Source organism: Parasteatoda tepidariorum, chromosome 6 (assembly GCF_982258835.1).
Source record: "Parasteatoda tepidariorum strain Cologne lab strain chromosome 6, Ptep-v5.0, whole genome shotgun sequence".
In the NCBI taxonomy this organism is placed as follows: Eukaryota; Metazoa; Arthropoda; class Arachnida; order Araneae; family Theridiidae; genus Parasteatoda; species Parasteatoda tepidariorum.
Genome location: NC_141760.1, coordinates 42,079,850 through 42,095,006, shown reverse-complemented (window position 1 = coordinate 42,095,006; position 15,157 = coordinate 42,079,850). Strand labels below are relative to the sequence as shown.

Sequence of the window (15,157 nt, the reverse complement as noted above, 5' to 3'; positions counted from 1 at the left end):
ATAATGATCATGAAAATATTAATAACAATTCTACAAGATTGATTTAGTAATGCCATTTTACTAAACAATATTTTAGTATCTTTCATTTATTAGTAATATTTCATTTATTAGTACCTTAAATAAATAGTCCCAAGAGATTGTAGCCTTAACACTTTTTATATATTTTTGAAGCAAATGAAATTTTAAATCAGATAATATTTTAGTACCTTATAGAAATTTGAATGTTTTTATTACTTCATTGTTATTTTGACGATAATTCAAAAACCTGCCTCTCTAATAAAGGCATTTGAATATCTGAAAATTAATACACTAATACTTTCAAGATAATACAATGCTGCTGTCTTACATTATTTTTGGCAATATTTCAGTAACCCCGATTATTCTACAGAAAGGTTTTATGAAAGTAACATCATGCGCAGTGAGTTCTTGCATTAATAGCAGGAGGTTAATGTAGAGGTTATATTTTATCTTACACTTTACTACGGCCAAGAAACTTAATATTTTGTGCAGTCCAACTGTACTATAAGCTTACTGCTACTTCTACAATGAAGTAAAAAAAATATTCTGTTCTTCTTAATAATATATTAAATATTCTGATGAATTGTTATCTTTTTATACATAAAATATTTTGTATTATCACAGGTATATCTAGCTACAATTGACAGTCAATAATAAATTTAAAAGCAGTTTTGAAAAATTACAAGTTCAATTAAAATTTGTTTATAATATTTATTGTTCATTATGACTTATCAGAACTTCAATTTGTTTTAAGCATAGAAGATATTAGATAATTTTAAATTTTTATTGATATGTTCGCAAAAAAATAACTACTTGTTTCCCCGCCTATTGACCCATCGCTAAATTGTTAATGTAGTTAAATGCCTGAAGATTATTTTATATTCATTAAAATATATAACTAATGTAATTCATGTGAGAATTACTGCACTTGATTTTTAGTTATTATTATGTTAGAAAAAGAAAAACGCAGAATTTGAAAAAATTTCTCTAAATTTTGTCACAAAATAGGCCAAGAAACAAACGAAGTACACAAAATATTTTACTTGCAAGTTAATGCATTTGAATTTGCATAATTTAGAAACAAGTATTTTCCAATTTATAACTTGAAAATAATTGCCTTTTCGCACAATATTAAAGTTATCTTTCATAATAGAATTTTCTTTTTGAAAATCTGTAAAATATTATATCAGTTGCTTAATGCATGAATAACATATGTCATTGTTTATTTGCATTTATCTGAAAATGATTTATTTTTTGATAAGAATCGATATGAAATTGAATAGACAGAAAATAACTTTTCTCGAATCAAAATACTTATAATTTTAAAATTTTAGAAACACAGATCTGAATATGCACTTTTAAAATTCTTATCATAGGCATTCTAGAGCAAACGGGAAAAAATTTTAAAATTTAATAATTTTCTTTAAAAAAAGGAATGAGGCATGTAAATTGTATGGAAAAGATATTACCAGGATGAGCAGCATCTATGGTGACGTGAGCATGAGGAATATTGTATTGTGTACGAGGATATATTGGTCTCGCTAAGCCACTTGATCCCATTTCATATGGAGATTCCAGACCTCCATTTGGTACAGGAGTAGTAGCAGATAAGGCTGAAATTATTAACCAACATTTTAGAAGCATGCTAAGTACAAAAGCACGACAAAAGGCTTAATATATATATTAAAATATTATGTATTTCAATTATTTGTTTGTATGGATTATCAAATCTGACAGTTACTTGGGCAGCAATATAACTCAGACAAACAAGAGATGTATTTTTAAATCTTTGCCAAATAAAGGCTAGAGGAAGACATTTTATTTTATAACCGTCATTGAACAGCCGACCCAATTTTTAGGTTTTCGGCTTATCAATGTTTTACTCCATAGCCTTGTAATTTTGAACCCAATCCAGAGGACAAGGAAAGTCTTGGATCAAGTGTTGGGAGAAATTTGCCTTTGTAGAAGATTTTTTTTGATGAAACCAACCTACTGAAACCTCCCATGGTTAGCCTGACAGCAAGGGGACTCTAACCCATAATCCCCCTACCACTGAGGATATTTTGCATCAGCAGTGTGGTCGGTGCGAGTTGGGTGCGGAATTTGTATTGACCAGTCATCGTTGGGATTTTAACTCTGGTAACCTTATTTGAGGCTTTGGCTTTATCCTCTGAGCTACCACGACTCAGAGGAAGATCTTACCATGAGCCAATATTTTGTTTACCAGATTGAATTGTATTTGCAGCCACAAAGTAGGACCTATGGGTAATCCAAGCTTATCTAGTGCCATTAATACAAAATTTAAATATGCCAATCTTGGTTTCTTGTTGTATGTCTTTGCAGTAGGACTTTTGTTGGAGGCCAATTTTGGGAAGGTAGATAAAAGATTAAAGATAGGCCAATATAAAATTGATGCTATGATTAATATGGTGGGATTTGCTTTCCCAAAAATTTCTAAATACATTATATTTATATTAATTTACTAGGGGGCTAAGCCCCCTGTTTGCTGCCGCTCATCAACCCCAATGATTGCTTCGCAATAATTGTTGTTTCTTGGCAAAAATCAAGTTAAAATTATTCACTTAACATATATGTACTAAAAGGAATTCTGTATGCTTACGCTTGTGCTTCCACTTCTCACGTCCAAATATTATTATCTATTTGTATTATATATTTGATATGTAATATAAGTAATCATTTTTTAAAATAATATTTGTATTGTTATTACATTATATTGTTTAAACAAATTTGATGACTTTGCAACTGTAATTTAATATTTCCGCTTACCAAACGGGCAGATATATTAAGTACTATTTTTGCTTGCATCTCATTGTGCATGAAGCTGAATGTTAAGTTCTAAATAATTTAACAGGTCTCTTCAACTGTAATTTATAACTGTATGTTAATGTTATTTGCAAAAAAATAATAATTTTAAAATGGTTATTAAGGTTTGACCACCTTTCTAAAGAACTTTATCTTAAAATGTAGCACAGAATTACATTATAATAGTAATTACATTATAATAGTAATTACATTATAATAGTAATTATAAAAAAACAATTCTCTTAGTTTTAATCTCTTGAACTGAAAGCAGTAGAGGAAAATAACTTTATGTTAGGGATACAAAAGAATTGAATGAAAAACAATACCTTTATGACTTTTATTAATTTTATACTGATGATAACCAAAACAATATGGAAATGAATAAGGAAAAACTGGATCCTACCATGTGATTTTCTAGCCAAAAAAATGCGCAGACAACAGACAATGACACCACCTTTTGATGTACTTATCTCTTGATGCAAAAGTTTCTGGACTAGTACTTGAGCTTTCCTCTGTATTATCAATTATTTAATCTAAAGTCTAATATTATATTGGGTACTCTTCAAGATTTATCACAAATAAAAGTCGAAATAGTTTTTGATATTATTATTTTGTAACTGCTATGGAATCAGCCAGTGTTTATTAATTAGCAGTTTTTAAAAATTAGAATAATAGTTTGAAAAACAAGTACATAAAAGGTACTCAAAACTTTTATAAGTGAGGGTTGGAAATGAACATATATTTCCTTTGAAATTTCAGACTAGTAAAAAACAGTCAAAACTAGTTTTATTAATTTTTTTTTTTTTAGGGAGCATGAAAATGCTCTGGAGTAAATTAGACATATTTTCCTGCATGGAAAACGGAAATTTTTTTTATTTTTCATAACGAATTCTCATTCAAATTTTATTATTTTTAACCTTTTTAATAAACCTAATTTTGTTTTATATTGTGCCTCAATGTTATAAACATTAAGACTGAATCAGACAATTAAACTCTATATTTTGAAAATAAATGGATTAAAATTCTCTTTCACACTTTATAAAAAATTGTTCCTAAATATGTTAATTCTCTTTAAAATATTTGATGAATCATATCTTTGTAAAAGCAGACAAATAAACGTTTGAAATAAATTATTCAAAATAATCAATTTGCATAAAAATTGATTGTTAAAAGATTTTTTTTTTACAATTTCCTCATTTGTTTATAAACTGTGTAAGGTGTAAATAACATTTTGCAATTTCATTGGTTTAAGAGTTTTTCAATTAACATATCAAACTATTAAGACTGATTAAATGATTAATCAAAAGAATAATTAGTGCTATAAGCAATTCTACTACAGAGAATATTCATATTTAAATGTTTTAATTTTTATTACTTACTGGGAGGAGGTGGAGGGAGGGAGAAACTTTCGGGAGGTAATAAAAATGATTTTACTCTGGATTGACTAGATTCAGACACACCATCTAATGATGCCATATCATCTGCTTATCAATCAAAATAAATTGAATAAATAAAACAAAAAAGAACAAAAGATAAATCATAAAGGGAAACAAAACACAAGAAATGTGAGTAAATAATCATGCTTAAATGTTAAAATAAATAAAACAAGACAATAATAAAATAATAATGAAACTGAGAAAGTCATGCAAACATTTCTAATCTGAGGATAAAATGTAAAAATTAATATTTTGATTTTCAGTTTAAATCATCTACATTAAGATTTTGAAAGTAAATTGTGGTTTAATTATACAATTGCAAATTACACAAGGTTTGGAAATGTTTTTTCAATTTCTTATGGATATTCAGAAAGAGTAACTTATCGAACAATTGAAGGTTTGTATTTTTTAGAAGCATTGTGATATGATATAGTAGTTACATAGAAATATAAGTTTAAAAAAATTGGTAAATTTTTGTTTTGGTAATCATATTTGTAATTAAGTAATCATCTTTATAGCTTGAGTTACTATTACTTTATGGTGCCCTTCCTATTTTTCAAAAGAATTGTTAGTTAAAATTTTATGAAAACTGGAGTTTAAGATATATAACCATTCACATAAGCAACATCGATACATTCAACAAAAACATTTTTCAATAACTACAAGCTGGAAAATCATAAATGAATTTGACAAATTTTAAAGATCTGGCGGCAAAGTAGAATTTTTACTAATGAACATACAACTTAGCCATCCTAAATGCTGGTTATGTCTTACAAATGTTAGAATATTATTTTCCTTTACCTGTCACACTAGTTTTTATAAATGTAAACCACCTTAAAAAAAAAAGATGCTTTAACATTATTACAGTTTCTCTTTTTTTCTTAATATAATTTTGTAATTTTTTTTCCTTTGTTTTATTTAGAGTGCAATTTAAAAAAATGGCATTTTATTTTGGAATCCATTTCTAATTATGTAGCATGAATTTGCTGGCTGAATACAAATGTCCCTTTTGTCGGCTCTCTAACCAAAGCCATACATTTTTTCTAGTACAGTGTAAAATTATTTATTTAACACTATACTAACAACATTATATGAACTATCACTATTAAGTTAGAAAAGCTGTTTGTATGGGAAACAATTTTTATAGAAAAAAATTAAACTTCAAAATATCTGAAGTGAACTGTAAAAACAATGATTATTAAATAATGTATCTTAGAATATAAAAAAAATTACAAAAATTGTGCAAAATTAAATTGTTAAAATTGCAAAAATTAAAATTATTTAAAAATAAATATTTACAAAAAATATGAAAAATTAAACATGAAATACAGCATAAAAATATGATGCTGTTTTTTTCCACAGATTAAATTGGTCAGAAATTTAATTAAATCCAATATTAATTGCTATCAAAAAATTACCAATATATGATCCCTTTTTCTTTTCCATCACATCAATCATGATGTCAGTTTCATGAGGACTCCTGGATAATCCGGAATGATCACCCTGCCTCACTTTCTCCTTCAACTCCATCTGATCATGGTGGATCCACAAGTCTGGAGGCTTCAATTCGCGGCCTGTTGCTTTTTGTCCCCCATATCTGTCATAAAAGAAAGTTATCCCAAACAGATTAGTAAGTAATAAGTATTCAATGGTGTAAATAGCTTTTACTAATTCTTTGTTTTTGTGGATAACAATTCACTGATAACTAATACGTTTTTAAATAAGGAATTTTTGTGGATGAAAATCGACCAGTTGGATTTTTTTTCTTTAAAAAAAGCAGTCTTAAAGATTTTTAAAATCACTGCCATACTAGATGTTCCATTATTACTATCATTAATATATAAAATCTCTGCAAAGTAAAAAAAACTCAGCGCATTTGTAGGCCACAAATTGTAAGAGATGGAACAAAAGAGTTGTTTCAAATTCTGACCAATCACTAATAAGGTTAATAAAAACAAAGGAGGGAATTAAAATCAGTTTATTTGAGGAGGAAAAATTTAAAAATGATTCCAAGTTGAAAGGAAAATGCATTCAATCCAGCAAGAGACAAACTTTTTTCTGATGATTTTAATTCCTTTTATACCTTTTCTGATTTTAATGATGATAGATCATTGTTTGGAAATGTTTGTGTTTTCCTGCACCTAATATTGCATAGTTGTTTACTTCATTTTCTTTTTTGTTAAATATATTAAGGGCAGTCATTACAACAGAACGCCTTTTAAATAAAGAGCACTGGTCTAAAAAGATATACCATGAAAAAGTTCAAAATTAAAAAAAGAATCAAATACTTAAAGTTACATTTAAACTGACTAACTGTGATTATCTTCCTATTATTACTTGTTTAAATGAATTTTAATTGATGGGACATTCTTTATATCTATTCGGACCAGCTTTAATTATTACAAACATTACCGTAATCTCTCTTATATTAATCTTTACAAGTATGTATGATAACAGAATAACTTGTGGCATAGTAACAAAAAGCAACATATTTTTTTTCTTCTAAACTTTATTTTTAAAAAACTTACTTTATATAATCATTTAGTATTTTTAAATTCATTAACAAATTACCTCTGAATTTGTTGTAAAAAATTAAAAATGTTTTTTTTTTCTCCACAAAAGGTTTAGTGCGTGATATTAGCAGATCACACACATAAATTTTAAATTTATTTTCTAAAATCAAAATTTATCAGTAGTCACCTGTTCTTTTGTACTGGAGCAAGGTAGTTATTGTGCCGGCGTCTACAAGTTACTGACACTATGATGATGAGGATGATGACTACGATACCACCTGAGACAGCTGCGATGATGATGTATAAAAAATTGTTTGCCATACCTATAAAGGAAACAAATGTTTCATAACTACATACAAAAATAAATTTTTCAGATTTTTTAAAAATTGTGTTTTAAATACCTGGTGGTGTTTTGTACACAACTTCAGATGAAAATGGACCATAACCTTTAGAATTTTTAGCTTGGATTTTGAAGTAATAAACAGTATCTGGCAACAGACTTCTTAATGTAGAAGATAATTTATCTCCTATTATTCCATCAACAATCCAATCTCTGTCCTGTGTGTTGTCTGTTGTATAAAAGACCACATATCCTGAAAAGGTTATGTTATTCAATTGAATTCTGTAGATTTTGATATAAACAATGTCATAGAATTTCAGTTTTTAATGAGAATAATTGAAGTATACAAGGTGTTTCGTAGTCACCACCTTTAATGTATATATTTAGAATCCTTATAAAAATGAAATACAAAAAAGGACACATTACGGGTGGTAAATTAATATTTAAGTGAGTAATTTTAAGTAACCAAGTATGAAATATTCTTTTAATAATTGGTTGCAACTTTAGGAATTGAAGGAAATGTTTGCTTTTCACTTTAATTTTACTTTCAAAACAGTACTTAAAATGTTTTTTTATGTACATTTTTAGATATATTTCTTACAACTTTTTTTAATTATTTAATAGTTATGAGCTACCTGTTTTCAAGGGAAAACTATTTAGAGTGAAGGCTATACATTTAAAGATTAATAATAATTGAAATCTCATTTAATTGTGATTTTACCTAATTTCTGCATTCAAACGAAATCCTTATACAATTTCGGACAAAAGGATGTTTAAAAATTCAAACTTATCGAGCAATTATTTCCCATTCCCATAAAACCATTTTTTCAGTAAAGAAAACAATTTTTTAAAATAATTCAATTCTTATAAAATATATTTGTTTTTATGAATATTATTTAATGCTCATGAAAAGAATTATATCTAATGTTTTGTAACAAGACTTTTGATAATTTACAAATAAACTCCCCTACTTGAATTACTAAAATTTTTTTAAATGACAAATAATTTTATTTAATAAACTAAAAATTCAAAACTAGGAACTTGAATGAGTTTAATATTAAATTATGTATTAATGTCGACACAATGAAACAATTATTAACAACGTATAAAAATTCATCAGGATTTGGACATTAATTCTTCTGTGGGATCTTAGATTGTTTAGCAACATGGGTCTCAGTTTTGAACACTTTTTGCTTAAGGGAATATTCTCACCTGTGATTTGGCCATTGGGTTGTTTAGGTGGTTGCCAAGTCAAAGTTACAGATGATACATCATCTTCAGAAGGTATCACAGTTAAGTCTCGTGGGGGTGATGATGGAGAAGCCTCCAGAGTATTGTTTATTACACTCATACTCCATGTACTTTCTCTTGAACCTTTGACGACTTTCACACTGAACTCATACTGAGTGTTTGGTCTATAACAAAAATATAATAGTTGTTTTAATTCTCAAAATGTGAAGTATCAAAAATTCAAAAGCATAAAATTTGTTAACAACTTCCTGATTTTTAAAATTGTTGAGGACAATTTTTTTTAAATATTTGTAAAGAATGTGCTTGTAATATTTTGAATATAGCACTGTTGTTTGCATTGGATTTTAAAGTAAAGAAAAACATTTGAATAATATTTCTGTCTTTTAAAAAATTTCAAATTTCCCTTAATTAATTTTTAAAAATAATTTTATTTCAAAATTTAAGTTTTTTTCTCACTGGAATCAATCCAAATGTTTTTCTTATCGAGATATGAGGACCATAATTTAAAAGATCATCAACTGCTAATCAAATTCTTGAAAAATAGTTTTTTACAAATTGAGAGTTTTATGAAATATACTGAGATAGTTAATTCTCTTAAGATAATTGATTAAAAAGAAATTTTGTTAAACAGATTTTAGTTTTAAAATACGAGTGCTTAATTCTTAAATGAAAGAAATTCACTCTAAAGTTTATTCAGCTTGATTTTTATCAGAAATAAAAATGAATGAAAATAAATCAGGTCTAATTTATGGTTTAATGTTAACTCTTATTCTTGAAAAATCTCTAATATTTTTTATGAATATATATTTTACAGGCAAATTAAGAAGTCCTTTTTCTAAACATGTGTTGTGTAGTATTTTAAATTAAATTGGGAAAGGTTTCAAGTAAAAAAAAAAAAAAAAAATTATGGAAAAGAAAAGAAAATCCTGCCAAATTTGCGTTTGGCAAAATTTATTGTTACAATAAGTGATTCTGATTTACCTATTTCTAATTTATCTAGTGGTTATTTACCTTTCAAATAATACTTCTTGTTTAAGCATTATTTGTTATTTAAAAAAAAATTGATGAACCTAGATAGGAATTTTCGCTTTTGTTCAGAACTTTTCATTTAATAATAATTATAAATTAGTTAACAAATTGTTTTAATTTAACTGCAAATTAGAGATTTTAAAACTCTTTTTCAAGTACAATAAAAATCAAAACTTAATGCAAAATATAAAACTTAAGTTTTAATAGGTTGGAAATAATATTACCTATTTATTAATTATAGCAAACAACTGTTAAAAAACTTTTTAACATTACTAATCATTACAAGAAAATGTGCCAATTTAATTTTCAGAGAAATGCAGAAGAAAAACTCACCGTAAATCGTCAATCATACAGTTCAAGTCAGTGGAATTAAAATATCGAAATTTGGAGCTAGATGAAGTGGAATAAGGACTGTAACGCACTGTATAATATCGATTGTCAGTAACCAGCTGATTTCGAGATAAAGTGCTGTCCGTCCAGTACAAGACAACAGATGATGAGGATAAAACCATAGCCTTGAGGCCTACAGGCGGCAGCATAGGTGTCAAAGGCTCTGGTGCTAAAATATTTGAGAAATATTTCAGTATTAAATAATTAAAGACTTTAAGAGATATTTTAGTGGATCTGATAAAATCCTTTTTATAATTTACAGAGTGTTTTTTAATGATAGCTCTTAGTACTCATATTTAGAGTCTTAGCAAAATAAAAAGGAAATAATTATATACATCAAACTCTGAAGAATCATTTTTGACTTCGATCAGAATTAAAAGATTAAAATAATAATAAAAACAGTTTGTCTATAGTTAGGATGTTAAGATACTATTTACATTTGGATTTGATACTTTTTAGATGAAATATTTTTACGATTTGCAATATTTGCTCCCATCATTTTATTTAGGTGATATGATTAATAACAGATTTACATGAAGGAACTAGGGAATTCGAAAAGATCACAGGAATTTCTTAGGTGATTTCAAAATTAAAGTATTAAAATAAATGGTTATTTTTATGCATAGTTATAATATTTAGCCTTCACAGTGTTTCTAGGTTTACAAAAATATAATTCTATGTTAATTTTTTATCACATATCATAAAAGCAAAAATCAATTGATAAAATAGAAATCTCTTTTTCAATAACATCAGTGCTTTATTTCCATAATATTGATGATTTGCATAATAATTATAATATGTTTTAGGTGTCAATTACTGCTGTAGTTTCTTCCAAAAATGTATCATAACTTGTAGCATAAAAAAAATATATATTAAAGCAATATGTAAGATGTCGGTATTACATTGGTAAAAAATGTTACAATTTAAAAATGAGTTTAATTTTAATAAATTGAGTTTTAAACGTCTTGAAGTAAGTAACTAAATTTCTAATAAATAAGTAACTAAATTTCTAATAAATAAGTAACTAAATTTCCAATAAATAAGTAACTAAATTTCTAATGAAGATTCATAATGCATTAATTGCTGTTTTTAAAATATTTGAATTTTGATTTCACAATGTAAAAGAATTTAGCTTTCTCATTACAGTAAAAAGGAGATTTCGATAGTTGTGGAGTTATTATTACCAGTGTGCAAGGTATATTTTTATCACCCTATGTGGTACAATAAAAGAATAAGAAAGTGGAATCGATACTCACGGGCTTGTATTAACGTTTTCACAGTTTCATAAATGGGTATGCCATCACCGACTTGGTTAAAGGCTCGCAAACTGATAACATACTCAGAAGAGGGTTCTGCAAAATATTAGTAACAGATGTTTAAAAATATTTATTATTATGAAATAAATTCAAAAGGTTTCGTTTATATACAAATTGTGCCCTTTTGTGGTGTCACCTAATGTATTGTAATTTATCGGTGTAATAAAAAATGGCATTTAATTTAACGCTCACGTTCAATTAAATCTAAACATTTTAGGGAACATTTTTCAAATTGTTAAAAATATTAACATTAAAATCAAACTTATTTATTTATCAAAATCAAATTAAAGGTTTAAATAAACTTTATTTGGTTTTCGAAATAAATGAAGAAAAGTTATTTTTAATGTATTAAAAATACACAGGGTATTCCGTAATCACCACCCTTAATATATGGTTTTATGATCACATACTAGGTCGCAAATTAATATTTATATTAGGAAAAAGCCTCATCAAAACATGGCGAATTACTAATGAGAAAAGAGAGATTAAAAACCAGTTTGAATGCACAGAAGGAACAAGGAAATGTTTCGTACAATTATTAGAAATACCTTCAAGTTTTATCGGACAATCAAACTGGTTTCGTCATTTTAATCTGATCTTTTCCCAATTCATCATATTTTGTCATTCCTTAGATTTTAATATTATTTTTTTCATCCTCGCTTTAATATTTATTTAGAACCTTTTATGTGAATGATTTTTGCACTCCATTTTCGACAGGGATTCTAAAAATTATTATATATTAAGGATGATAATTACGAAACAATCTGTATTTGCAGTCTATGCAAGGTTTAAATTTTTCAACTAAAAAAAAATCAATTTTATGTAATGTTAATGTCTTTTTTTATTCTATGCTGGATTAATATTATTGGTTATTTGATTAATTTTCAAAATAAATGAATTAAAAAATTTATATACACTTAAAAATTAATATACACTTGTGGATTTTAATTCATGAATTTTAATTTTGTTATTTTCGTACCAATGATTGTTAGTGCTATTTTTTTTCATTGAATTTTATCTTTTTCTCAAAGTTAATAAATTCATGATAATTGTTCAAATTGAAGCTACAAAATAATAAAAGCTAATAGTATTGAAACAGAAACTTACGTAAATTTTCTATATTGTAATATCGCTGTTTTCCATCTAAGACTTTGGTGTATACGTCAGGAAATCCAATGCCCCATCCAATCGTATACCCCCTTATCATGGTGTTTAGGTTTCGAGGGGGTGTCCACACAACATAGATTGTATCAGCAGTGGGTTTTGCTCGCAAGGAACTTGGTCTGTCAGGCACTCTAGTTTCTGTATTTAACAACCAGACTATTAGCGTTAAATAATATTAGGTAACAATTATTATTCTATATTAGAATAATTAAAATTTTCTAGGTGTTCAGGATTCTATTCACAGTAATAAAAATTGAAATTGCTAAATAATAAATTTCACAATGATTTTTGTACAAAATTGCAGATGAAATAAATTATGCACTCTGAATTGGAAATGCATCAATAAAACTATTATTACAAACAACAAATCATGCGCTGATTTTTACATACAAAATTAAATTCCAGCAATAATTATATTAAAAGGAGCAAAAGACTAAACTGGCATAATTACTTGTTAGTTGTCACAAAAAATAGAGAAATGTGTGAAAAGATAATAACAAAACATTAAATCAATATATCTTTTAAATTATTATTATAATGTGCAATAACAATTACATAAATACATATCATTTAGAGAGAACTACATAATATCAAACATTTTAAATGTAATTTATAAAGAAAGGAAATTTTTTAGACTATAAAAATATTAAACAAAAGCAAAGGCAAACCTATATTAATGAATGTTTAATTAAACCATTAATGTAGACTATTGTTTAAACTACTAACAAATGCTTAGGAGGAAACAATCTCATCTGTGGACCACACTTTTTAAACCTACCACAGTTGTTTAGATCCGTATATATCATTTCAAAAACTGTCTAAGCTGCCTTTTACCTTGTTAAGCTACCTACATTACTACCCTTTTTTTTAAAGAGTTAGTAATTTTATTATAATTTCTTTAAGTCACTAAAAAATCCATTGATACTGAAGCTTTCTTTAACTCAAAACGTAATAACTGAGGTGGGTAATTTTTTTAATTTTCAGACAAATTTTATTTATGCTTGATGGTATTTGTTTAAACGACTTTAAGTCACTAATAATTCATTGAACAAATATATTGTATCTTTGTTGAACTCAAAACGTAATAATGGTCCTAAAAGCTGTAATTCAAGCTTGAACAAATTTTTATTTTCGGACAAAATTTATTCATGTGAAGTTTTTTTTACGGCCATTCTTTACTCCATATTCTTAGGACCCTCGTCAAAAACAAAATGAAAGAAGTATACACATATATACTACAAGATATCAATTAAACAAGAAAAAAAATAAAAGTCACTACAGAAATTAAAATTAATAACTATTAAAGACTGGAAAACAACAACCCATGTTTAATTGCTTGAAGGAAAGTGTTTGAAAGGAGATAATTAGCAACATCTCCAAGTTTCATCAGGCAATCAAACTAATTTTGTGGTATTTAATCCAGTTTTTCTCATCGGAATTTGCTAATATTTTCTTTTTTTCTTGTCTTAAATACTAATTTGTAACTATTGTGCATGTAAATATGTATTTGCTTATTGTAACTATTTTTCACTTCACTGCTGAAAATTTATAATAAAGGCGTTCTTTACAGAGCACCCTCGATTTCAAAATTTGCAACTGAAAGTGATGCTGCTTCTTCTCATCTTATTCAGTTGGAAAAGAAAAAAAAATATGCAAAATCAGACAAGTAAAATAAAATTTGAAACAGAATATATTATTTTATAGGGAAAAAGACTAATTTAAACTATTCTCACCATCCAAGTCATTTTGATATGTATCTACAATGATCCAATCTGTGGCAGGACCACTTCCGTTGATTGTTAAGGCTGAGATTTTAATACTGTACTGGGCACCTTTCTCTAAACCTAAAATGAATTCATCAATTTTTTATTATTTAAAAAACTAGTTAATCTGTTTATTAGTAGTTAATTATGGTTATTACTTTTTATGCTTAAAAACTATTTGGTTTTAATAGTTTAATGGTATATAACTTCTGAATGCTTAGATAATAAATTTAGACGATTTAAAATGAAGTAAGTGAAACATTCTGTTAAACAAAAGAAATTCAGTAACAGAAGTTATTTAAATTTTTTGTTTATTAAAAAAAAAACAGAAAATTAATGGAATAAAATAACAGATATAGATGCGTAGAATTTTTCTAAAAACACAATGTTCTGTTTTTTTAAAAAAAAAACTTATTTTAAAAAAACACCAAGGAGAAAAATTATTTAAATTTGACATAAAATAGCTCAAAAGTAATGACTTATTAATGATATTTGATGTAAGAAGGTTTCTTAAACATTTTGAAAACATTGTTGCGAAATTTCCTATTGTTTCATTCAATTGTTTTTAAATTATAAAAGCGAAAGTTTTCTGAAATGACAACAGCAGTATCTTCCTATTTTTGTGAGACATGTTTAACCAAAATTCAAGCAATTTTTTACTAATGAATATTTTATTTTTGCGAATATATATTCTATCTTTTTTAAAATGGCATTGTTAGTTTAACTATAAAACGAGACGGGATTTTATTCAAAGAGAAAGTTTTCTGAGTTAAATATTTTAATTTATCATTGATTGACTATAAATGACAAAGAAATTAAAATTAAACAATAAAAGCTTAAATATTAAGGTTCAAAAGATAAATTATTTCAAATACGCTGAAATAAAATAAAACTAATAGCTACAAATTGGGCGTAAGTAAAATAAAATGAGATTTTATAATATAATTGAGTTTATTTCTTACCAGTGAGAGCGTATAATCGCCTGTTTCCATCTGTCGTAACTGTATCGCCTCGTCGGCTTCCTTTCAATTTGTATCGAATTTTATATCCCATTATGACGCCATTTTGAGTTTCTTTAGGCGGAGGTTCCCAACGAACAATAATTGTCTGCAAG

General features: G+C 26.5%; 1 protein-coding gene across 17 annotated transcripts in view; it reads right to left on the bottom strand.

The window, feature by feature from the left end:
* LOC107454390 (neogenin) overlaps positions 1 to 15,157 on the bottom strand; it is a 240,139-nt gene that overhangs the window by 5,437 nt on the left and 219,545 nt on the right. For 6 of the 17 annotated variants that reach the window (XM_071178780.2, XM_016071578.4, XM_071178782.2 and 3 more), the window contains exons 13-23: positions 15,006 to 15,150; positions 14,014 to 14,124; positions 12,224 to 12,418; positions 11,057 to 11,152; positions 9,744 to 9,969; positions 8,343 to 8,545; positions 7,192 to 7,383; positions 6,978 to 7,113; positions 5,696 to 5,874; positions 4,221 to 4,322; positions 1,488 to 1,631 (exon numbers count right to left, since the gene is read on the bottom strand). In XM_071178780.2, coding sequence (XP_071034881.2) covers positions 1,488 to 1,631; positions 4,221 to 4,322; positions 5,696 to 5,874; positions 6,978 to 7,113; positions 7,192 to 7,383; positions 8,343 to 8,545; positions 9,744 to 9,969; positions 11,057 to 11,152; positions 12,224 to 12,418; positions 14,014 to 14,124; positions 15,006 to 15,150 — 1,729 coding nt within the window. Of the gene's footprint in view, positions 1 to 1,487; positions 1,632 to 4,220; positions 4,326 to 5,695; positions 5,875 to 6,977; positions 7,114 to 7,191; positions 7,384 to 8,342; positions 8,546 to 9,743; positions 9,970 to 11,056; positions 11,153 to 12,223; positions 12,419 to 14,013; positions 14,125 to 15,005; positions 15,151 to 15,157 lie in introns of all 17 variants that reach the window. The other 11 variants (XM_071178787.2, XM_071178784.2, XM_071178785.2 and 8 more) reach the window with 2 other exon arrangements.